This window comes from Apodemus sylvaticus, chromosome 11 (assembly GCF_947179515.1).
Source record: "Apodemus sylvaticus chromosome 11, mApoSyl1.1, whole genome shotgun sequence".
Taxonomy (NCBI): Eukaryota; Metazoa; Chordata; class Mammalia; order Rodentia; family Muridae; genus Apodemus; species Apodemus sylvaticus.
In genome coordinates this window covers 78,215,621-78,241,186 of record NC_067482.1, presented here as the reverse complement: position 1 = coordinate 78,241,186, position 25,566 = coordinate 78,215,621, and the positions used below count along the sequence as shown (strand labels likewise).

At 46.0% G+C, this 25,566-nt stretch overlaps 1 protein-coding gene across 2 annotated transcripts in view; it reads right to left on the bottom strand.

Annotated features, from left to right (window-relative positions):
* Positions 1-25,356, bottom strand: part of Pisd (phosphatidylserine decarboxylase) — a 42,942-nt gene extending 17,586 nt beyond the window's left edge. Inside the window, exons 1-3 of one of the 2 annotated variants that reach the window (XM_052198443.1) lie at positions 25,269-25,356; positions 14,830-14,909; positions 5,051-5,226 (exon numbers count right to left, since the gene is read on the bottom strand). In XM_052198443.1, the coding sequence (XP_052054403.1) occupies positions 5,051-5,226; positions 14,830-14,909; positions 25,269-25,333 (321 nt within the window). In that variant the 5' untranslated portion in view covers positions 25,334-25,356. Of the gene's footprint in view, positions 1-5,050; positions 5,227-14,829; positions 14,910-25,268 lie in introns of those variants that run through there. The other variant, XM_052198447.1, reaches the window with a different exon arrangement.
* Between the last annotated feature and the right edge of the window lie 210 nt (positions 25,357-25,566).

Sequence of the window (25,566 nt, the reverse complement as noted above, 5' to 3'; positions counted from 1 at the left end):
TACACATTACAATCTCTGACTCACATTTTTGACTCAGAGGACTTGTACATTCAGATGAATATTATAGACGAAAATATTCATATTCTCCTACAAAAAGATTTTCCACCCTGGTCAAACTGGGGACATCTTCCTGCCTTTAGAGCAGGCAACTTACAGAAAAGGCTGTCCCTGGGGCCAGGGTCTTTTGTCATATACCTAGGTTGTGTTGTGTTCTGGAAATGTTAGCCCTTGCCTCTGGTCCTAGAAGCCAGGTATGTCATAGCCCCAAAAGACTAAGAGAGCCTCCCCTGGGAACGAGGGGCAGCAGGTAAAGGCAGTCCACAGGGTGAGGCGTAGTGAGCACAACAGCAGTTCTTCCTGGAGGCTCTGTGCACCATCCCTGATGCCAAGGCCACCCCGAGGAAAACCCTTATCCATTTGACCCACCTAATACAGGAAATGGAAGAAGCAGCCACCAAATGCCATGAAAGAAGAGAGAAATCTCAAGGGTGGAAAAATAACTGTTGGTTATGAGAGCCATGGATGGGAAATGGAGAAGCCGCTGAAGGAATGACGGAACCCGTCAGACTCTCTCCCTCCTTCACAGAGATCTGCTGTGTCTTCTCTCAACCTCCCTCCATAAAAAGCAGTATGTGTGAGTTGCAGGAGGGGCTTAGGATGGAGGGGGGGTGCATGGAAGAGTGTCCAGAGAGCAGAATAGAAGAACCAAATCTATTTCTCCATTTCTCTATTTCTCTCTCTCTCTCTCCTTCTCTTTCTTTCACTTTCTTTCCTTCCTTCCTTTCTTTTTAAAGATTTATTTATCTTACGTGCATGGATTTGGCCTGCATGTATGTCTAGATTCTTTAGAACTGGGGTTACAGTTCTGAGCTGCTGGATGGGTGCTGGGAAGCAAACCCCAGTCCCCTGAAGAACAGCCAGAACTCTTAACCACTGAGCCACCTCTGCAGCTCCGGACAGCAACATATTTTCAAGTAGATATCTTGTATTCCAAAACAGGAAGTGTGATCTACAAAAACATTAGCCAATACATGGGAAGAGGCAATGAGCAATATGCCATTAAAATGCCAAATAATATCTTTATGACTTGTGGGGACAAAGAGACAGCATATTTGAAATCACAATTGGCATGCAATGCAGTATACACAGATGACAGCAGGTACACCTCATAGTCCTCCGTCCCTGCTGCTCACAGCAAAGGTCTCTAAGTGCGTCCTCAGGTGGAAGGCCGGAGGCAGGCCTGCACAGTCCAAACGAACAGATACTTTGATCACCATAAACATCACCAGGCAGTTAGTGAACATCACCAGTTCCTGCAGAGGAACTCCTGAAGCTTTCCTCTGCCTCTCAGTGGTCCCTGGCTCCTCAACATCTCGGCTCCCTTTGGGAAGCCACCTTGCTCGCTGACAGGTAACACCCAACCGAGGCATGACACTGGTGCTGAGTGATGTCTCTGGCTCCTTGTAAGGCTGGACCTCAGCGCTACCTGCGGGTCAGTGTAGTAAGGCACTGATGCTGAGAAGAGGTGTAGAGTCTCTAACAACAGGTGAAGGATATACCGAGCTCAGGGCGTGTCCTTGACCTTCCTGCCCTCCCTCCTGTCCTTTTCTTCTTGGGAGCCATGCCGTTCAAACCAGCACATTCCACTCCCTGGCCCCATAGGCTTGCAGCCATAACATAATGCAAAATACAGTTAGTTCAACTTCCAACCTCCCCAGAGTCTATCACAATCTTAACAATGTTTGAAAGTCCAAAGTCTCCTCTGAGATTCATGTAATCTCTTAACTATAACCCCCTATAAGATAAAATAAAAAAGCAGATCGCATCCTCCTACCACACCATGTGCATGAGGAAGGGAGCACAGTGAGGAAAGACTGGACCACAGCAAGAGAGGAAAGCAGCTGGGTCAGCTCCACACCGCATCTCCATGTCTGATGTCAAAGCGCTCTTCAGACCTCCAGCTCCTTTCAGCTTTGTTGACTGCAGCACACTTCTCTCCTGGGCTGCTCCCACTCCCTGCTAGCAGCTTTCTTTGGCAGATATCCCACAGCTCTGGCATCTGGGATCTCTTAGGGTCTCCAAAGCAATCCTGGCTTCACCTTCACCGCTTCCCACAATGGCCTCTCAGCCTCCATGCAGGGACACCCTTGCTACTTTCTTCGATTCATGACTCTGAAGCCACAATCACGTGGCTAAAATTACCAAGTTCTATTGCTTGCTGGGGCTGGATATGTCCCCTGTGTTCAACTATATCTTCACTAGCTTTTTGTTTTCGATGGTTTTCTTCACTCTGAGGTTGGTTGTTCTAGAACTTGCTCTACAGACTCACCTGGAACTCAAGAGATCCACACGCCTCTGTCTCCTGAGTGCTGGAATCAAAAGCGTGAGCCATCACTCCTAGACTTAAGCTTTTCTTTCATTTCTTTTCTCTAGGTGGAAGATTAGCTTGTTGGAATCTCGTCCCCAGGTAATCACCCAGTTAATTCCATTTTATGTCCCTGAACACAGAATTTAGTTCCATTCCCCTTCCTGGTTCAATGCTAATACTTAAACCATACATCTTGTGTATTTCCTTTCTAAGCTTGCTCCATTTCAACAACAACAACAAAAAAATGTTATTCATAAGAGAGAAATCCACAAGACAGAATCTATGCTAGGCTGTTTTAAGATTTCATTAGTCAATGCAGCTAATCTAAATCTCTTTACCTTAGCCTTAGGCAGACTCCTCAGACAAGGGCAAAAATCAGACACATTTTCCACCAAATTCTTTAGACAATCTGTAGACAACATTCTAAAATCTTTTTTTCCCCCCTTAAACCTCTTGAGTCAGGCACCCACAGTTCAAATCACCCTGGAGCTCTTGGGACATACCTATCTCTGCCACCAAATGCCGAGGTGACAGGGACATGCTGCCATGCATGGCTTTTCACATGGGCCACTTGTCCTCCGGTCTCCATCCTTGTATAGTGAACGCTATTACCCACCTCCCCAGCTCCCTGAATTCGTCATTTTCAGAGATCACAAGAACGAATTGTTACAATTGGGAAAATCTTTTATTTGCAATGAGTTTAGGCAGGAACTGGAGATGAGGGGTGCTGCCAATTCAAGTCTTTCCTCACCCTGCTGCCACCACAAAAGTATTGCACACTACTTTCTATGGAATGAAATGCTGGCATTTTTTGCTTTTTTAAGTATAGAATAGAGTTTATTCAGGGCATGGGGAGGATGGTTAAGAGGGTAGTAGAGGTAAAGAAAGGCAGAGAGAAGGAGACTGTAGAGAAGCAGAGGCCGGCCATGACCATGTGGAGAGAGGAGGGAAGGGAAGAGCCAAGAGGTCAAGAGGGAAGCAGGAGTGAGAGAATAAGAGCGATGCTGGTATCTTACTTGAAAACCCAGTTCTGTAGCCATGTTACTCACATAAGCAATGGTTACCTAGAATTCCCACAGTTCTTTACCTCCAGGCATCTGAGAACTCACACTGCATAGGCCATTTCACATCAGTGTCTTGGCAGTCTAGGCTTGGGACCCTTCAAGGTCCCCAACTCCATCCTTTTACAACTATCATGTAAAAATCATGGTGCACACCTTTTAATATCATGTAGAGAATGAGGTAGAGAAATGATAAAGCTTGAGGCCAACCTAAGCAACTTAGTGAGACTCTGACTCAAAGTAAAATTAAAAAGGACTAGACGATAGCTCAGAAGTAAAGCCTGCATGCGGCCTGCAGGACACCCTGGGTTCAATCCACAGTGCCACAGAGAAACGGAGGGAGAGAGGAGAGGAGGGAAAGGAAGGGGGAAGGAGGCAAGGAAGAAGGGATAAGAAGGAACAGAGGAGGGAGGGAACAGAGATCTTTAACACTGGATTCTATTGGAGGAAATTGGTCAAAATCCACAATACTACAGAGACTATCCTGGAGGGAGGGAGCTCATCACACAGCAATGGCATCTGATCAGCCACAGAGACTGTAGGAACCTGGAGAGCAACCACCAGCCTGCTACTTCACAATTAGAGATACAGAGGACCAGGGAGAGAGTCACACTTCAAGTTCGTACAGTTGGCATGTGTCACTTGCCATCAGCAAGCTGAGGTCGTATCAGCTGAGGCAGACAAACAGTATGGAGGGAGGCCTGAGAAAATCCAAACACCAGAAAGCTTCAGTCCTCACCCTCTTCTGCCCAGTCCTGGGACAAGTCACAGGTCATTTGATGAATCAGGTCTTTCTATTGTTAAATTATGGATGAAGAAAAGACAATCTTGTGGGGCTTTTTGTAAATATGTGTGAGTGTAATGTGTGACATGTATGAGCTGGTATTAGAACAGAGGCTAGATGCCAGGTGTCCAGCTCTACCACCCTCTACCCTGTTCCCTTGAAACAGGGTGTCTCACTGAACCTGGACCTAGGTTAAAGGCAGCAAGTCCCAGCAGTCCTCTTGTGTCTGCTCTCCCACGGTGGTGACTTACAGGTACAGTGTCCAGCTTGTGCCTCATGCTTGGACCTCAGATGCTCTTACTTGATGAGCCATGTTCCTGACCCTAGATTACAGTTTTACATCAAATTTCAGTAAGTACTGACTGTCTGCTGAAGCAGAGGCTCCTCCTGGACACAGGAAGCAGAGGTGGAAGAGGCGCTCCATTACATAAGATGCACTGTACAGGGACACTGTGGCTGCCCCACCCCTCTCATGTGACAATCTGGTATGGTGCATTCTGAGTACTAATAAAGCAATTTGATTATAACAGTCTGGTTCCTCGTGAGAAAGAATCTTTATCACAAAAGGCAACACATCACCCTTCTTAGGCCCACAACAATAGCCAAGATAGCTGCTGGCAATACAAGTGTGAGAAATGATTCCAACAGCAAGCACTTTCTGCTCAGAGTGCAGGGGAGACCAGGGCCAGGTCTTTGAACAGAAGACAAGCTTTGTAGCATATCAAAGGTGTGATTCCTACAGCCATCAAAATCCATCAGACATGAGACCCAAGAAAGCAAATGTGATTTGTTCAAACAATTTCACAGCTGTGTGAGATGAGAGCACATCAGTCCTACCTCCCAGGGACTAGCAAGTTTGGGCGGAATCTCCAAGCCCAGCTTCTCCAGCTGCCGCTCCCTGTATTTCTCATACTGCCGGTACCCAGCATACCCTCCACCTGTGGCCAACAGGATGGGCACAGGGCGCAGCAGGAACAAGGATCGGACAGGAGCAGTATGGAATTTTCTGACACCTGTAACAGAAAAACACAAGGAGATTCTGAGCATGGGAGACAGAGGTAAAAATGAGTCATGCAATCACAGTACCAGAAGAGAGCCAGAAAGAAGTCCTCAGTGAAGGCCACTGGATTGGAGAATGCTCAAGTATAGCACCCTTCTTCATGTCATGCCACTCAGGAGAGGACAGGCATGCTGGCTATGGAACCAGGCATGGACTGAAAACAAAAACTCTGAACTATGCTGGGCTTCACTATGTAGGCTATGATCCCAGCTATTCCTGAGGCCAGCCTGGGTGACTCAGGGAGACCCAATCTCAAAATAACAAGCCAAATTGGCCCACTGATCTAGCTCGGTAATAGAGAACTCACCTAGGATATATAAGCCCTATGATCCATCCCTGGCACCATGAAAAGGACTGTCAGTTGTGGCAGCCCCTACCTTTAATCTCAGCACTTGGGAGGCAGAGGCAGGTAGATCTCTGAATTCAAGGCCAGCCTATCTATATATTGAGGTCCATGCTAAACAGAGATACACAGACCCTGTCTCACAACATCAAACCAAAACCGAACCAGAATCATAAATAAATGAAGGAGAGAGGGTGAGAGAGATAAGAAAATCTTCAAGATTGGTTTAGAACCAATCAAGGTAGGCTCAGCTGTCTACAGACATGCTACATAGACACCAGTTCTCACCTAGCTCTTCTCTCAGAAGTTACATGAGGTGATTTACAATTCTGGCCTTTACAAGTCAGGCTAGGCTCTGACATTCTAAAATGCACAAGCTTATAAGCTCCTGACAAGGAGCAACACCAGTCAAACACAGAAAGAGGCTTCATGGTCTTACTCACAGATGGAATCTAGAAAGTAACAGGGGCAAAACAGGCCAGTGGTCGAGCATGTCCTTAGCATGTGTAAGGGTTTGATTTCCAGCACCGCAGACTGTTTTTTTTTTCTTTTTTCCCCCGATTTTGGTGTTTTCGAGACAGGGTTTCTCTGTGTAGCCCTGGCTGTCCTTGAACTCAGAAATCCACCCCCGCCTCTGCCTCCCAGAGTGCTGGGATTACAGGCGTGCGCCACCACCACACGGCCGCAGACTGTTTTTAAAGGAGGTTAAAGTGAGAGCCGGGACAGGAAAGTCAAGGACCTGCAGTTGTAGTTCTGAACAATATGAGGATCACTGTTAACAATATTAGATAGTAATAACTTGCCAAAAGAGATTAGATGTGAGTACTCTTATCAATAACAATGAGAAAAGGAGTTACATGAGATGATGATTTCAGTAATTTGCTGGACTACATCAATCAGTTCACTGTGTATCTCTAGATAAACACGTTAGCACTCCGTCCTGCTGGCAGACCTGGTGGTACACTCCTATAATCCTCCACCAGGAGGGTGGAGGAAGGGGGACGGTGTTCACGGCCAGCCTGGGCTCCACAGCAAGACTCTAGCTCAAACAAAGAAATCAACATAAACCCAAACCCAAACCACATGCAATATAGACACTGAAGAAACCATAGCACAGCAAGAGCCCTCAGGAGCTGAGTCACGAACAGCAAAGCAGATCTGTGCTGTGACTTGACTGGGGGAGGCCCACAGCGCCTCATCTCCATGGTTGGTTTTAGTTACACGGTTTTGTTCTGAGACAGGGTCTCCCAGATAGCAAGCAGGCCTGCATCAAACTGATTGTGTAACTAAGACTGGCCTGATGCTCCTGCCTCTGGCTTTCAAGGGCTAGGCCTCTGTGTGTTGTCACCACAACCAGCACATTCTTTGTCACTGTTTATCCCTCTGAGGTACTGGGACTGAACCTAGTGTCTTGCCTGGGGTCCTTCCTGCTCATGCTTGGCGAGAGCTGCACTATGGAGCTCACACCACCCAGGGAGGTACACTCACAGTCACACCGAGGGAGGTACACTCACAGTCACACCGAGGGAGGTACACTCACAGTCACACCGAGGGAGGTACACACACAGTCACACCGAGGGAGGTACACTCACAGTCACACCGAGGGAGGTACACTCACAGTCACACCGCTGGTTCTTTGAACTGTATTTATTCAACCTGTGTATGTATGCACAGGCATCAATGTGTTGTACAGGCGCCAAGTGGATCCTGAGGACCAAAGAGGTTATCAGGTTTGGTAGGAAGAGCCTTTACCCACCAAGCCAGCTCACTGACATGTTCGCTTTTTTTTTAATAAGCAAATATGGATATCATAAATCTTGCCCATTGTCTAACCACTCCTAGTGATCCAGTTACTTGGTAGGTTATCTGGTGGAGAAGCCTGTCTTGCCTTGAAGGGCAGGCAACTTGGGGAGAGAGAGCACGTGAGAGTGCGCAGAAACAGACAGGAGGCTGACCTTTCAGAACTGTTTATTGAAACAAACATTGAAGGGCAGCGTCACTTCTGAGTGGGTGGGATGGAAATTATTGCAGCATGTCGCTTATGTTTCCCCCTTGGAGTCCTTCACTCCCCAAGTTGGCGTTAGACAGTTGTGGCTGTTGTAGGTGTAGGGAATCGTCCTCCAGAAGAGCAGGCAGTCTTCACCACTCGCCGTCTCTCCAGCCTTCACTTCCTATCAATTTAAGTTGTCTCAGAAACCTAACAGTATGAACTTAAACGCCAAAAGGACAGAGCTCTGATCCAGAAAGACTTGTCAGAGTGTGACAGCATAAGACACTGAATCCATCCTGGATCCCTGCTGAGGCCATTTTAGGTTTAACTGCCTTGATAGATAAGCCCATGGAAAATCACCCGACTCTATTCTGGGAGTCCGAGGTCAGGATGCCCCAGCTCACTTAGCGTAGCTTCTGTTAAGGCCCGCTTGTGCAGGACCCACTCTGGCTACCCACTTACTTTTCCTTCTGTTGAATTGCTTCCTTGCCTCAAACCTCCCCCTGAATCTGCTGCATGACACCAGGAGGTGGGTTTGTTTGTTTGGCCTTTAAAACCCTGACCCTAAACACTTGGAGCTATGCTAGGGTCCCGAATACCCCAGTGTAGGCCCAGACGGCTGGAATAAAGACTTTAACTGGCTATACATTGTGTCGAGCGGTCGTCCTTGGTGGCTCCCCTAAGAAGGGAAAGATCTAGCCCCACATTGCTCTTTCTGAACTGACTGGGGATGATACCTAGTCTGCAGCTGACACCCACAGGCACAATGCTCAATGTTTCCTGCTACCTTGTTTGTTTTTGTTTTTAAAGGCAAGGTCTTTCCTGCTTCAGTCTCCCAAGTGCTGCATTACAACCACCACAGCCAGCTTCATTTATAGGTTTTTCTCTTGACTTTTCTTTCTCTTCTTTTTTTATTTTGTAATTATATGTGTTTGTGTTCATGTGAGTGCAGGTGACAACTAAGTACAGAAGATGTCAGATCCCCTGGTGCTGAGGGGCAGAGGGGCAGAGGGGCAGAGGGGCAGAGAGGCAGAGGCAGAGGCAGAGGCAGAGGCAGGCAGATTTCTGAGTTCAAGGCCAGCCTGGTCTACAGAATGAGTTCCAGGATAGCCAGGGCTACACAGAGAAACCCTGTCTCGAAAAACCAGAAAAAAAGAATTCAAATTGACCAGTCTTAAATTATCGGAGAAAAACTCTTCAGCAACTTAAAATAACAGATCCCTTAGAAAGAGACTAGATTTTTTTGCTTCCTAAGTTCAGTCTCTACTCTGCAGAGCATCGTTTTCTGTGTCTGGTGCACCTGTGTGTCTTACCTCCCCATCCCCACAATGAACTCTACTCGACTGTTGTTTGCAGGGTTCACGATTTCTCCAGCTATCTATCACTTTGAGGGCTCATCGAGGACTTCTTCTGGGGAACACCGACTCATCTCATCAGAAACCAGGCTGGGCCGGGTGGTGGTGGCGGCGCACGCCTGTAATCCCAGCACTCTGCACTCTGCAGAGGCAGGCGGATTTCTGAGTTTGAGGCCAGCCTGGTCTACAGAGTGAGTTCCAGGACAGCCAGGGCTATACAGAGAAACCCTGTCTCAAAAAAACCAAATCCAAAAAACCCAAAAACAACAGCAAAAAAACAAAACCAGAAACCAGGCTGAGCCCTGAAAGGGTAAGAGGGTGTGTCCACAAAGCAGCTGGTTCCTTCCCTGTCCTGGAACACCACTCACTTTATTTTCTTTCTTACAAGGAAGAGAGTATGTACCCAAGAAACCAATTAAACTGGCGACTAGAAACCTGTGACTAGGCACTAAAACTGTTCTAACCTAGTCTGGATCCGCAGCGATGGTGCCTCGCTCTGATCACTGCCTCTGGTGCCTGAAGGAAGGATATTTTTAGGGAAATAGTTACTATGTGGAGAAAGACTAACCTCTGGATTTTTCAAAGCACCTGAATTTCCTATCTTGCCTCCTCTGCCACCTTTGAGACTGAGATAGGCTAACTACTGTTTTAACAAACTGGATGATATCTAAATTTCTTCTTTCCCTCTCTTTAGTAAAAAAAATTTAAAAAAAATAAAAAAATAAACAATAACCTATGAGAGACTTGACAGTGATTAGAGCTCCTCTGCTCCCTACACAGAATTCCTTCCCTGTTTCTTTACTTTGCAGAGGATGTGGTACTGCTTCCTCCTACAACCATGCTAACGAGCCAAAGTGTCTGTTTAAAGAAAAGGGCATAAAGGCCCACATTTGGTCTGTGAGATGTGTGGATCCCACAGGGTCTTGTGCCTGAAGGGAGAGTGGCTCACCGTACAAGGGAGCTGGGCTAACCTTGAAGGAAAAACAACCATGTAGCTTGTCGCCGTCTTGGCTGATAGCTTCAGTAAGATGGAAGCAACCATGTGGTCAGCAGCCATTATTGCTAATGTCATAAAGAAGGCCAATGCCATGTGACTTCACTGCCATCTTGGTTAATGTAACCACATGGCATAAACCAAATATGGCTGTACCCATAAAGTTTCCTGTTCCTACTGAGCCCTCTGGTTATCACTGTATCTGTCTTTCTGTCTCTGTCTCTCTGTCTCTCTAGACTAAAGAGGCGACACTAGGCCTCCAAGGTTTTTTCCTTAATGCTCTGCTTTGTGATTGAGCCTTTCAATTATAATAATAGAGGTTAACAAAAAGAAACAATCTAATAGGATCACTTTCTGAGTTCTTTTACATTTTTTTGTTCAGGTATGTTTACTATTCTTTAGAGTACAGGGATTTAAGCCCAATTTACATATGATGAATTACAAGAAGTGCCCTCCTAATTTAGTGTTGGGCTACCAATACCCTACAATGCTCCCAAGCGTTGTTGGGTAGATGGCCATGAAGAAACTGAAACCTAACCCTAACATTTCTCAGAACTCAGTGACTTGGGAACTTCGTTCATCAGATAACTGCAGTTTCCTCATTCCTCCCTACCAAGCCATCCACCTCGAAAGGGTATCTTCTATCCATAAACTGGTCTGATTGTATCAGGAACAGACCCCCTCCTGCTAGGCTCACCTCGGTCATCCTATTCATTTTTTTTTTGTTTGTTTGTTTGTTTGTTTTTTTTTTGAGACAGGGTTTCTCTCTATAGCCCTGGCTGTCCTGGAACTCACTCTGTAGACCAGGCTGGCCTCGAACTCAGAAATCTGCTTGCCTCTGCCTCCCAGAGTGCTGGGATTACAGGCATGTAATCCCACTGCCCGGCTATTGGTCAACTTATTCTAGTCAAGACAAGGAAAAAAAAATCTCCCAAGAGGGAGAAATCTGCCCTTAAGCCTTCAAGAACCTTGTGAAGGTTCTTGCTTTCCCAGGCTGGACTGCTGTTCTCCACCCTAGTAAGGCAGCCTAGCAGTCTGTTCCCCAGTAAACTTTCTGTCTACCGGTGGAGTGGTTTTGTTTGGTGGTTTAGTTTTGATTACTTATATTTAGACAGTATTCTTTTTTTTTTTTTTTTTTTGTTTGTTTTTGTTTTTGGTTTTTTTGAGACAGGGTTTCTCTGTGTAGCCCTGGCTGTCCTGGAACTCACTCTGTAGACCAGGCTGGCCTCAAACTCAGACATCCGCCTGACTCTGCCTCCCAGAGTGCTGGGATTACAGGCGTGCGCCACCACAGCCCGGCTGACAGTATTCTTTAAAAAAAATCACAAGTGTTTATCATGCTTGCTTCCTATTTGTAATAATAATAATAATAATAAATTTTTATAGCTCAAAAGAAAAAAACTGGGCACAATTTCAGGTAGCTCCTAAGACACAACAAATGATTCCCTTTTAAATTGTTTCAGCTAATATTCCAGATTCACTGGGGTCCTATTCCCCTTTGCAGCAGCTAGAGGTTACCTAATCCTTCAGGACAAAAAAGACCATTATTTAGATCCCAGAAAAGGAAAAAAAAACATAAAGATCTGTCTCTCAGAATGCAGGTCTTCTTAACTTTGCTCTGCCCTACAGATAAGGGTGTGTCTGTAGGGAACTAGTGTCTGTCCTGTGGGTGGGGTTAGAAGGAAACTAAAGTACATCAAGGACCACAGCCAGGGTATACCTGAAGAGTGCAGAGATGAACCACAGGCCTGGTGAATGCAATTCAGCCCCACACTGGGAACCAGCCTGGTGTGTTTAGGTCACACTGACCATCCTTGGATTGGCTATATATGCCCTTTCTGGATGCTGGGCTGAGAGACTCAAGGAGGATTAGGTGAACCTCCATCCATCTATCTCTCTCAATCTTATTTTCACTTTAAAGATGGTACTAGAATCTTCCAAGATTACTTCCAGTTCCCCACTGGCTTGTCTCTTGGATGACTATAGTACGTTAAAGTCCCTCAGGTACTTAGGAGACAGTTTCAGTCTCTTTCTCAATCAGTGCATGGTCTAAATACCTTCTATGGAAAATCAGAAGTGCCTCTCCTAGGAGCTCTGAATTATGACGTCATGCTTCAATTAGAGCTGCTCTGTAAACACGAGAGACATTCCCCTAAAGCTTCCTATGTCCATTTTTTCTTTGACTCTCAGGATCATCTAGACTGTGGTAAATACTCCAGGATGAACCCACAGATGGTAGCTAGACTAGACTTAGATGTATCTAATCAAGGTTTATTTTACAGTGCTTAATTTCCTGGCAGGCTTTACCTAAACACTAAAAATACCAACTGATGCAGCGACTGAGCCTATGGCTACCAACGGCCATATTTGGAGGCCTTAGCTGACGTGGTTAGCAGGATTTAAAAGGACGTTTCCCCTCATCCTCCAAGGCCAGCTAAGTCCCAAGTACTGTGGGGCATCTCTCAAAATGTCCTGTACTATAAATGTGGAGTGTAACTCGGTCACTGTTCAGAGAGGAGTGGACTATATAAGTGTCCAGTCTACAAGAGAGGGAGAAAATCCTCCACACTCCCAAAGGAAGCAAGGTCAAGCCAGGCCTTTGACTTAGCTTAATAGAGGTATTAACTGTCAAAAGAAAGACTAGAGGAGACAGAGGCTCCTCTCAAGACCAAGTAACCTTTGATCTTCAACTGGCCTTGACCACCTACATAATCTTCAACACCCAGAAGCAAAGTATAGCCAGGTTTAAATGATCAGGTTTCTTTAACAATCCTCAGACACTATGCTCAACAATGAGGTGCTATTTGGACATGAACTTCTCATAAGTGATTTGCTTCCTGATGGCCTTGTCTGTTTCTAGAAGGGTACTTTTCACAGTTGTAATAGGATGCCCTGTATCCTAACCAATCATCTTCCCTGCCAGATACCCTGTTGTCAAACTCACAGGTTTTGGAAATTATTCAAGATATCAAAATGGGCTGGGTATGATGGTGTACACCTTTAATGCCAGCACTTAGAATGGAGAGACAGGTGGATCCCTCAGGTTTGAATCCAGCCTGGTCTACAAAGTGAATTCCAAGATAGCCAGGGATACACAGAGAGACCCTGTCTCAAAAAAACAAAACAAACAAAAGCAAAACAAAACAAAACCAAAAATAAAATAAAATAAAGATGTCAAAACCATGTCCCTAGAACTTTAATGGAGAACCCTACAAAAAGGTATTTCTCTTTTAAAATGTCAATTAGATGCTGACATCTGGTTGTGACTTTAACAAATGGAACCTAGATTTCACGTGGGTTTGGCCCATATTATCGGTTCCCACAGGACATTGCAGCTAGCATATGGGCAGAGGTATTGCTTGGGACAATGTCATTTGTTTCCTGCCATAGGCCTTCTGCAGACTTCTGGAAAAAAGTCTTCAGCTGCACAATTATGCCTCACCTTATTAAACAAACTTACGATAACTATGATGTTGAGGAATTTTCTATTAACCTTGTCTGTTCCCTAGGGGGTTATAATAGAAGAGACCCAATGCCTGAAGAAAGGTTCCTTAAGCTCTAAAGCAGACAAATGGCAACCCAAGGGTACACCTTAAGGTGGATGATGGTAACAGAAAAGTCATTGATGTCGCTGTCATCTACGACAAAGCCTGCTGAGGAGTCTCTGGGTGGCATTCTTGCCTGCTCTGATGCACTATGCTCTGGGGGAATTATGGTCCTTCCAAAGTGTCACTTATGTTACAAATGCTACCTCACTCATACAACGACTCTAGAGGTACACACCATCACCAAATGGCTGTTTGGTGCTCTGTCTTTGCCATTGGCTGTTTTACCATGGCACCCTTAGAGCAATCCTCCCCTTAGGCACCGTGACTGCATTCTCTGCTGCTATCTGTTTTGTTCAAAATTCTTTCTTAATTCTTTAACTGGCAGAGAAAGCCAACATCATCAAGACCTGTAGACTGTATCAGCTCTAAGCTGCCCAGCGCCGGACTGGGAACAGAACCCAGGCCCTCTTAAAGACCAGTACATGCTCTTAACTACTGAGGAGCTCTTCAATGGTCCTCTTAACTTAAGTCTGTTGGTAAGCAGAGGTGGTCACATGCCCCAGGGACCGTGGCCTTGTGAGTACGGATGCTGTGTCTCTGCAGAACAGAATGAAGACTTCCGGTGCACTGCTTAGGCTCTCCCCGCGGTTCCATCCCGAGTCTAGTTAGTAATAGCCACAAGGGTTCCCATTAGTGCCCTGTTTGTAGTAAGCTTTCTGTTGTTCTCATCAACCACCTCATTTTATTCTCAGGGATAGTATTGGGCCATTAGAACTAGCATTCAGTGTGATAAAGAAATCATATATGTGACAAATAAAGACAGCACACTCGTCCCAGAATGTGTTCTCACACCACAGCACTGTCTCCTCATGGCTCCCGACTGAGCAGTCTCTCTGGAGTAGAGTTTGGCCTAAATACTGAAATACATCAACTGTTTATAGAGCCTCACTCTATAGCTCATGCTGCCTTCAAACCTATTATCTCCTGTCCCTGGCCTACTGAGGGCTGGCATTATAGGCATGCACCACCAGGCCCAGCTCACACTGGGTTTCTGACCCAGAAATTCTAAATCTACACAGTTGTCCTGGAAATGGCCAAGGTACTACTAAGACTGTCTGTGGCAGAAAGAGCTAGAAACAAATACGCAACAGTGAATGGCAGTCACACACAGAGTACTAGGTAGACAATGGCATGGTTGCCGAGGCTCCAGTGACGGCTACACACCAGTGCTTCAGGTTTTTAATTCTAACAACCCCATGTTTTTCCAACTTCCGGTTGAGGGAACCAATGGAGGACCAGCAAGACCTTCGACTGATTGCTTCTTACCTGTGTTACAGGCTTGAAAAGGCAGCTTCTGTAAGGTCCCCAGAAAATGGCGTGTGGCACTAGATTCATAGTGACAGGGGCTACAACCAAGAAAAATGCATCATTAGAATTTCAAACGTTGATTCTATTCAGAAACAGAATTAGTCTATTTAACCTACTTATTCTCGCTTGAAGAAAGTGTTAACCATTTTGATATTTGATGTTTAGCGTGACTCTGAGAAAGTCATACTGTCCACCTGCTATAGAAATGCACTGGGGGACTAGAGAGATGGCTCAGCAGTTAAGAGCACTGACTGCTCTTCCAGAGGTCCTGAGTTCAAATCCCAGCAACCAAGTGGTGGCTACCAACCATCTATAATGGGTATCCAATGCCAATGCCATCTTCTGCTGTGTCTCAAGACAGTAACGGTATACCCACATATATGAAATAAATATGGCTGGAATGGGGCTGGAAAAAAAATAAATAAAAAAGAAATGCACTGGGGCTGATCCAATAAAAAGTATGCACTTCCAGGTAAAAGCTCACAAATGAAAAGCCTCTAAGACACAATACAAAAATAGATAAGTTGCTTTATCTTAACTAACTGAGTTAGTTGTCAACCTAAAAAATGTTTTTAAGTGCTATAAAGGTGCTAAAGTGTAACCCTTCACAGCTGATGGCTTTGGTGGGGGTGGGGAGGGCCTCAGGGTTCGTTAAGGGGCTGGCCACTAGGAATCTGACTATGCGCCACTGAGTATATGGGCAACACAACTAGTCTTGGTGGTTTTGGGGGGAGGGCACACAGGTGAGGGTGGACCCAGGAGGGAGGGGGAACAAGTGTGAGCAGGATATAGTCCCAAAATAATTAAAAAATATTATGTTGGAAAATGTTTTTAAATTATTTTTTTAAATTTTTTTTTAATTTTAATTTATTTATTATATGAGTACACCGTTGTCTTCACACACACCGAAAGAGGGCATCAGATCCCATTACAGATGGTTGTGAGCCACCATGTGGTTGCTGGGATTTGAACTCAGGTCCTTTGGAAGAGCAACCGGTGCTCTTAACCACCGAGCCATCTCTCCAGCCCCTTTAAATTATTTTTTAACTCTGTGTACTCTATGTGGGTATGTGCACATGCCTGTAGAGGCCAGGGGAAGTTGTCAGATCCCCTGGAGCTGTAGTTACAGATGGTTGTCAGTGGCCCAACAAGTAGGGGTGCTGGGAACTGAACTTGGGTTGTTTCCAAGAACAACAAGCATGCACTCTTAACCACTAATGTTTCTCTCTCTCCCTCCTTCCCTTCTCTGTCCACCTCCAACCCACCCCACTCCCCTGCTGTTTTGAGACAAGATCTCACTATGTAGTTCAAGCTGACCTTGATTGTTCCCTCTTCCTGCCTCAGAGGAATGCTTGTGTACTACCAGGTAGGCTCTGGTATACAATGTTTTCAACTGTCTTTTGTAGCTACTTTGCCCTACAAGCTGCAGTGAAACAGATATAAAGAAACACTTACCAACTCTGAGTGGCATGATCTAAAAAGTGCCACATCCTGGTGGAAATCAATGTATCCTAATGCTGATGACTGCTACACTGACAAGCAGAGCAGTAATTCTACTTTGCAACTGGATTTCCCCTCATCAAAAAACAAACTTTCTCGCTGGAGAGATGGCTCAGCGGTTAAGAGCACTGACTGCTCTTCTGAAGGTCCTGAGTTCAAGTCCCAGCAACCACATGGTGGCCCACAACCATCTGTGATGAGGTCTGATGCCCTCTTCTTCTGGTGTGTCTGAAGACAGCTACTTACATACAATAAATAAATCTTTAAAAAAAAAAAACAACCTTCAATTCTCTGCATTACCATTTAGGTAACACCTTAGTTTCTGACACGTGTGTCTGTTTTCTGCCTCCTTATGTGATGCACATGTAGGCGGACACTTACTTTTTTCCCTTTGGAGGCAGGGAGGGTCTCAGCATATAAGTCTGGTTGGCCTAGAACTCACTTTTTAGGCTAGACTGATCTTGAACCTGCAGAGGTCCTCTGGCCTCTGCTTCCTGGGCTGTGGGACTAAGAACATGCACCATCATATCCAGCTTCAGTTTCCAAAATATTGACTGGAAATCTAAATAAAGAAACTACATCCTGGAGCTGGAGAAATGGCTCAGAGGTTAAGAGCACTGACTACTCATCCAGGGGGGTCCCGAGTTCAATTCCCAGCAACCACACGGTGGCTTACAACCATCTGTAATGAGATCTGATGCCCTCTTCTGGTGTGTCTAAAGACAGCAACTGTGTACTCAAATAAATAAATCTTTAAAAAAAAAAAGAAACTACATCCTTATCAGTAAATGTTTCTTTCTTCCTTGGAGCATATATGATATAAAAATGTAACTTTCATTATTATAAACATCTAAATTTATTTTTTTGTGAAAGCAGAAATGCATTTATGACTTTTGATGTAGTATTTAACTTATGGTTAGTTAAGTCCTATAAACATTATCAGATTTCAGTGTTTTGATTTCTTTTTTTCCTCAGGAAACTTAAAAGCACCCTCACCACATGACATTGATAGGCTAATGTGATGGGCCTAGTTCCTGCTGTAAGTGAAATGCAGGGCATCTCCGCCTGTGGGGAGCCATTAACAAATTTGGCAGCTGAGCAGTGGTGGTGCATGCCTTTAATCCCAGTACTTGGAAGGCAGAGGCAGGTGGATTTCTGAGTTCGAGGTCAGCCTGGTCTACAGAGTGCGTTCTAGAACAGCCAGGGCTACACAGAGAAACCCCGTCTCAAAAAATAAATAAATAATTAATTAATTAATAAAAAACAAACTTGGCATTGGCCCCTTAGAACTGTTGCTCTCACTGTAAAACAGTAAGCCTAAATAAAGCCTTGTTTTTCAAGTGGAATCAGAACAATAACTGTTACAACTGACTAAAGGGCAAAGTATACTGGGAAACTGACACTGGGCTCTCAGAACACAACAAAACAGTAACAGAGAGTTCTACACATTCCTCTGCTGTGTTTCATCTACCTCAGTGCTTTGGGGCGGATGTAGATGACATAACTCACCACTTCTGGATACACAGCACTGAGGTGGTCTGTTTGTGCACCTACCGTCCCCACACACTGTGCCATGATTATCAGCTTCTCTCTCATGCCATAAACCCTGCAATTCCTACGGTTTATACAGATGCCATGCACCACTCCTCTCTCTGCTCCCACCCACCTTTCCTCTCTTTTATCACGGCTTTTAAAGGGCTACCTTCACTGTCAATCATGTCCTCATGGTTTGACCCAATTACATCACCGCCAGTCAGAATTGCCAGTGCCCTCCATGTTCCACAAATCACTATGTACACCCCAGGTTTTTCTTGGCCTGGCAGCCAAAAAAGAGGGTAACCCCATCTCCCTGGATCTCACTCCTGACTTCTACCCACTGTCTCCCTAGAACTGCTCTCTTCAAACAGTAACAAGCTACCTAGTGTTCAACTGCTACTCCAGAGCTCAGGTCTAGGTGTTCAACCAGCTCCCCAGGACTCCTACTCTCCCCTGAAACTGACTTTGTCCTGAACAGATGTCCTGACCTAGGGTAGCACACCTTTAACTGGCACGAACCTGCTTCTTAGGCACCTGCTAGCCTACGTCTCCCAGCCTTTTTGGTGTGTGTGTGTGTGTGTGCGTGTTTTGTGTGTATTTCAAGACAGGGTTTCTTTGTATAGACCAGGCTGGCCTCATTCTGAGACCCACCTGCCTCTGCCTCCAGAGTGTAGGATTAAAGGTGTGTGTGTGCGCGCACACAGCCATCACCTGGATTCACAGCCTCTTTTGTAGCAAGTGTGAGGTGTGTGCCCAGTACAAGTGGCCCACCCACGGCACCTCTCAGTAGCTTAAACTATTACCACACAGAAGGCTCCTGAGTTTACCATGAAGGAAAAGGCACTCCCCCTCACCTAATGTATATAAACAAACCCAACCCCATCCTGGGGTGTGTGTGTGTCTTGCATGTGGGTGCCCTGCTGTCACACTGCCTTATTCCTCAGAGACAGGTCTCTCACTAAACCTGACCGTGGGCTGGCAGCCAATGAGCCCCGGCCATCCTGTCACTGTTCTCCCCTCTGCACTAGGGTTCCAGGCTAGGCCTTGAGCAGTGTGGTGGTTGGAGAGAGAATGGCCCCGTCGCTTTATATATCTGCAGGCTGAATGAACTGTTTAGAAAGATTAGGTGTGTACTTATTGATGAAAGTGTGTCACTGGGGACGGGCTTTGAGGTTTCCAGTATCTTTCTCCACCTGCTGCCCGTGGGGTGGGTTAGTCTGTAAAGCTCTCAGTTACTCCCACGCCTGTCTGCTTCCTGTCATAATAACTAACTCTAAAACTGTAAGCGAGCCCCCAGGTAAATGTTTCCATCTGTAAGACTTGCATTCACCATGGCCCCTTACAGCAATAGAACAGTGACTAAGACAAGCAGGAAACACTTGTCTTATAGAACCATTGTCTCACCCCCCCCCCCAACATACACAATGCATTAAAAAACACAAACAAACCAGGATTTCTAATATAGCCCTGGCTGTCCTGGAAACTCACTCTGTAGACCAGGCTGGCCTCAAACTCAATGATCTGCCTGTCTCTGCCTCCAAAGTGCTGTTATTAAAGGTGTATGCCACCTTACCCAGTTCTTTTAACATTTATTTTTGTTATATGTCTGGATGTTCTGCCTGCATGTTTGTCTGTGCCTGATACTCTCAGAGTCATAAAGAGGACATTGGGCCCCCTGGAACTAGAGTTACAGATGGCTTTGAGGTGTCATGTGAGTGCTGGGAATTGATCCTGGGTCTTCTGGAAGAACAGTCACTGCTCTTCACTGTCGTCTAGGTATCTCTAGTACCTAGGGCATTTTCTTAATTAGTGATTGATGTGAGAGGTCCCAGCCCACTGTGGGTGGGGCCACCCCTGGGCTGATGGTTCTGGGTTTTCTAAGAAGCAGGCTGAGCTAGCCAGTAAGCAGCATCCTCCATAGCCTCTGCAAGGCAGATCCTGCCCTGTGTGAGTTCCTGCCCTCACTGCTTCTAATGATGAACTGTACATAGAAGCTTAAGTAGAATAAACCCCTTCCACAACATGTTTCAACACAGCAATAGAAATGCTAAGACAAGCTGGTATCAGCAGAGTAGGGTATTGCTGTGACAACATGATCCTGGTTTGGGAGGACTGTGGAAGGACTTTTGGAACTTTGGGCTTAAAAAAAAAAGCCACTGAGTGAGTGTTGAGAGGCTGGAGCTTGGAAGAGTGTTGAGAGCAGTGCAGGTGGAGGTCTAGCTTGTGAAGTTTCAAAGGAAAATCTGAAGCCTCTATCAGGGCTGTTTACTGTTTTGAATTAAGATTCTGGTTAGTTGGGGATGAAGATTCAGCCATGATTAACAAGAAACTGGCACCAGTGAAGTGAAACCATTACTGGGACAGCTGATGATGGTGAGCTAGAGCTAAGAAATCAGTGGTGATTGGGAAGAGGCCAGCATCAGTCACAGATGAAATCCTGTAGTGCTTCCTTGGGGTTAGCACACAGAAGCTATGTTCCCGCAGCAGCCTGTACCTCCTGCCGCCAGTTGAACCTGGTAATGTGACAGTCACCTGGGTAGTACTGGTTTTGAAGGCATGTAGGGGACGTGGAGGCTTAGTACTGCAGCAGGGATAGAGTTCCAGAAAAGAGCGCAGGAGAGGCTACTGGTGAGATGCCAGTACCATAAAATGACCACCAAGAACAGTGGCAGCACTGGAGTGGAGCCAGCCGTGGTCTAGAAGACAAGTTGTGTGTGCAGCAGAAGGCGGAACTGGAGAAGCGAGCCAGGACCCTTGGAGTCACCCAGAGGATCACAAGTGGATACACTGAGGCATTTACACTGTTGGAATGTGGCTCTGCTTTGTTCCAATCGTGACTGTGCCCTGATTCTTTCTTCCTTTTTTTTTTTTTTTGTTGTTGTTTGTTTTTTCAAGATAGGGTTTCTCTGTGTAGCCCTGGCTGTCCTGGAACTCACTCTGTAGACCAGACTGAGGCCTCTGCCTCTCACGCACTGGGATTAAAGGCGTGCACCACCACTGCCTGGCAAGAGATTGAATTTTAAAGTGTTTGAGTTTGTAGTCTGTGGGACTTTTTAAGTTCATAAAATGTTTTATATGGTAACATCAATATTAATGTATGATCATGGGAATAGATAAGGGTGTGGCTTAGCAGTGAGGTACTCCTATGTCAAGTTGACAAGGGGATCAACTGTGCTGGCTACTTTTATGTCAACACAAGCTAGAATCATCTGGGAGATGGGAGTTTCAATTAAGAAAATACCTCCAGCCAGGCAGTGGCAGTAAATGTGTACAGAACCCACAGAGGATGGAAGAGGGCATCAGATACCTTGAGCTGGAGTTACAGATTGTCAGGAGTCACCATATAGATGCTAGGAACAGCTGAGCAATCTCTTCAGTCCCACAAAAAAAAAGAAAAAAAATTTTTTTTTTCTGTTTTATTTCCACAAAAGTTCACAGACAGCTCAGGAGGGCAATACACTTTGCCCAGAGACAAGTATTTGTACATCTTTAATTTTTAGAGAAAATTGCTAGGATTGTGTGTTTGTGTGTGTGTGTGTGTGTGTGCACAAGGCACCTATTTTCATCTATATCTGAACTGGAGTTACAAAGTGTTGTGAGTTGCCATGAAGGTGCTGTGAATGCAGCCCTGATCCCCTGTAAGAGCAGCAAGCGCTCTTAAGCACCGAGCAACCTCTGTAGCCCTAGAACATGTTTTTAATATCACATGGGTGCTAACATTTTAACTACAGCCCTCACTTCTCCCTCCTGCTTTCAAAGGCTAGGAGAGCTCTAAAGTTGAACTGGAAGGTCTCTTGAAAAGCTTTATTCAGTGGCTGGAGCAAGCGGGGCTGACCGGGAGGGGGGGCGGATGGAGAGTGAGAAAAGCTTTATCCCATACTGCACTTGATATTAAAACAGTTACAAAAGAATTACCCTTGTCTACTAAACTGTAAACTTCCTTAAGCATACGGCCAATTGCAAATTAACTAATCAGTAAACTGTACAATGTAAGTGGGTAGTGTTTATGCATGTGATTGGGATAGTCAGAGGCCAAATTTGGGATCATTCCCCATGATCCATCCAAACACTTGTTGGGTTTGTTCAGTTTTGTTTTATGTTTGTTGTTGTTGTTTTGCTTTGATATGGGGTCTGAGTATATACTTCTGGCTGGTTGGCATTCACTATGCAGACCAGGCTGTTCTTGAACTCATAGAGATCTACCTGCTTCTGTCTCCTGAGTGCTGAGATTAAAGGCATGCGTCTTGTTTTTGGGACAGGGTCCATCACTAGCCTAAAGGTCACCAATCAAGCTAGAATGGCTAGACAGTAAGCTCCAGGGATCTACCAGTCTCTACCCCATCACTGGGCTCATGGCTCAAACCATGAAACCTCTTTTTTAACAGAGGTTCTGGGAATACAATGCAGGTCCTTACACTTGCGATTCACCAGCTGAGTGTTGTCTGTTGCTCTCGGCCAGCAAGCCTTCACGTCTCCACCCTTCCCTTTTTGGTGCTGTGCCAAAGTGGTGGGTGCCATAACTATTTCTAATTGCAATTCCTGCATAAAGTGCCACTCCTAGGCCCTACTGTCTGGGCCTGCCTGAATTTACAACCTGGAGTGCTTGTATAAAACACACATCTCTTAGACCCCCAACCTATACCTCCTTTTGATATGAAACTAGCGTAAGATTGGTGCATAACTGCTAATCTCTATCTTTATTAAACACTCCAACCATCCCTATACATTTTGGCAGTTTGGTGGTGGTAATGCCACAGTCTTATAAAACCCGGGTTAGCCTATGACTACTGATATAGCCAAGGATGGTCTTGAAGAGAGAGGGGGGACAGCTTTTGGGAGTTGGTTCTTGCTCGTGCCTTGATTAGGCAGTCTTATTGCTCTAGCCCTGAGCTCCCAGAGCTCCCAGAGCACGCCTGTCCCTGCTTCCTATCTTGCTATAGGTGTGCTGCGATTAGAGATGAGGACCACTTAATTCAGCTTTCCATATGAGTTTTATGGACAGACTAGGGCCAGCCAGGGCTTTCCCCTGGAGTCACACCCAACTCACTCTTCTCATCAAACACATTTAGAAACCGTGCATGACACTAAATCAGAACCCAAGACGTTGTTCTCCTGTTACTGTACACATCGCTCAACTGAAACCCTTCTGGGCTGGAGAGATGGCGGCTCAGTGGCCGCTGCTCCTCCGGAGCACCTAGGCTTGGCCCCCAGCACCCGCTGTGGCTCATCCGGGTAACTCCAAGGGCTTCTGTGCGCACTGTGCACGTCTGCATCATACAAAAATACCTCGACACATACAAATACGTTTTAAAAAAAGAAACGTGAAGCTTTCCTCTACATCTTACAACTTAAAACTTATAAAAATGTTATCTTTTTTTTTTTGTATCAATACAGCTTCTATCTTAATGTAACAGAATTTGATAATTGTTAACTCTTCTCCTAGAGCAGCAGTTCTCAGCCTTTCTAAAGCTTCAACCCTTTAACACAGTTCCTCCTGTGTGACTCTCAACCATAACATTATTTTTGTTGCTACTTCATAACTTTAATTTTGCTGCTCTGATGAATTGTAATGTAATTATTTTTGGAGACAGAGGTTTGCCAAAGGAGTCACAACCAACATGTTGAGAACCACTGCTCTAGACAGGTCCTTAGCCCCTTCCACCCTGCCACCAAATCCCAGCCTTGCCTATTTACACTGGCAGCTAAGGATGGCTTTGTGTGTGTGTGTGTGTGTGTGTGTGGTTTTTCGAGACAGGGTTTCTCTGTGTAGCCCTTGGCTGTCCTGGAACTCACTCTGTAGACCAGGCTGGCTTCGAACTCAGAAATCCACCTGCCTATGCCTCCCAAGTGCTGGGGTTAAAGGCGTGTGTCCCCACTGCTGCCAAGCTAAGGATGGCTTTTTTGCTTTCCATTTTTTAATGGTGAGTGAGGCACATCCTTTTTACTATCATTTAACGTTCTTCAGGAGCTGGACAGATGGTTCTTAAGCAATTAACAGGACCTGGGTTCAATTCCTAGCAACCAATGGCAGCTCACAACCATCTGTAATTACAGTTCTAAGAACTAAATGCTTTCTTCTGACCTCCATGGGTACCAGGCACACGCATGGGTACACAGACATACGTGCTGGCAAAACATACACACATACACACACACACACATTTTAAATTGAGCGATGATGGTAGTATAGAAATGGCTCAGCAGTTAAGAGTACCAGAGTTTAGTTCCCAGCACCCATGTCGAACGGCTCATAACTGCGTGTAATTCCTACAGTTCCATGAAACTCTTTTTTGTTTGTTTGTTTTGTTTTGTTTTTTTGGATTTTTTTGGTTTTGTTGAGACAGGGTTTCTCTGTGTAGCCCTGGCTGTCCTGGAACTCACTCTGTAGACCAGGCTGGCCTTGAACTCAGAAATCCCCCTGCCTCTGCCTCCCAGAGTGCTGGGATTACAGGCGTGCGCCACCACCGCCCGGCTCCATGAACTCTTGATAGTCCTATGGACACCTACAACCACACATATGCATGCATGTACACACAGAGTGTAAAAAGGTAGTAGTATTTGTTAAAAAGAACTAAGTATGTAGGCTGGCTATTAAGTAATTCAGTCAAGTTGGAAACTGTTTCTTCTCTCTCATTTGGATTAAGAACTCTCTCCTCTTCTACCCTCTCACCCTTCAAAAAAGAATAAACGGCTGGCTCATGCCTGTAATCTCGGCTTTTGAGAAGCACGTGGCTGTGACAGGAAGACTGCTGTGATTTCGAGGCCAGCCTGGGTCACCTAATGAAACTGTATAGAACAGACAAAAAACAAACAAACAAACAAATGAACAGTCACTTACAAAGTCCCTCATGTCTCTCTCCCACTTCTAGCAGCCTAGGAATTTAGGAATCTAGATGAGGAATCTAGATGTCCGGGAATAGCAGGATAAGGACCACAATCCCACCACAGACTTTTCAGATAAAGAAACCTAATCCTGTCGCCTCAAAGCTTTAGAAGCCCAAGTGAAAGTCGCTCTGCAGTGCTGTGGTCTTCCAGGTTAAACCATCCCGTCAGGAATGCAAACACCTGAGAAAAGGAGATCGGCTCTGCTTCCATTCTAGAGACCAGCAGGCAGCATAATAAGGATCTGGCTGTCCCTGTGCACTTCCACCGAGTTGGAGAGGACCGGCGAGAGCCTTTAGGCCACACCCGAACTCATTTCACAGTCCACGCGGTGGCTTGTAGCACCTGCTCTTGAGAGAAGAGCGGCTCGGTGTCCTTCCTGTCAGACCTACTCGCGGCGACGAGAACTGGCTTCTCTCCCCAGAGCCTGGCTTGCTCCGTGCAGACCCCTGCCCCAGCAGCCTCCCGCCTGGCCATACCTGCTCCGCCACAGCACACCTCCACGTAGCGAACGCACACACGCGCGGCCCCCAGACGCCGCCATATCGCCTCCTCCTGGGCGGACACGCCCCCTTCCGCCCCGACGCACGCCCTTGTCGTCACCGGACCAATCAGGAACCTGGAAGGCTGGGCCCGGAAGCTTCTGCGTGCTGCTCCGCGGCTGCGGTCGCTGCTGCCTGGCCCGCTCCCGCGGAGTGTGTGGGCAGGCGCGCCGGGTCCGTGGGGTCCGCCGCTCCTGCGCCGGAAAAATCTGAGCTCCCTTGCGCTCAGGCACGC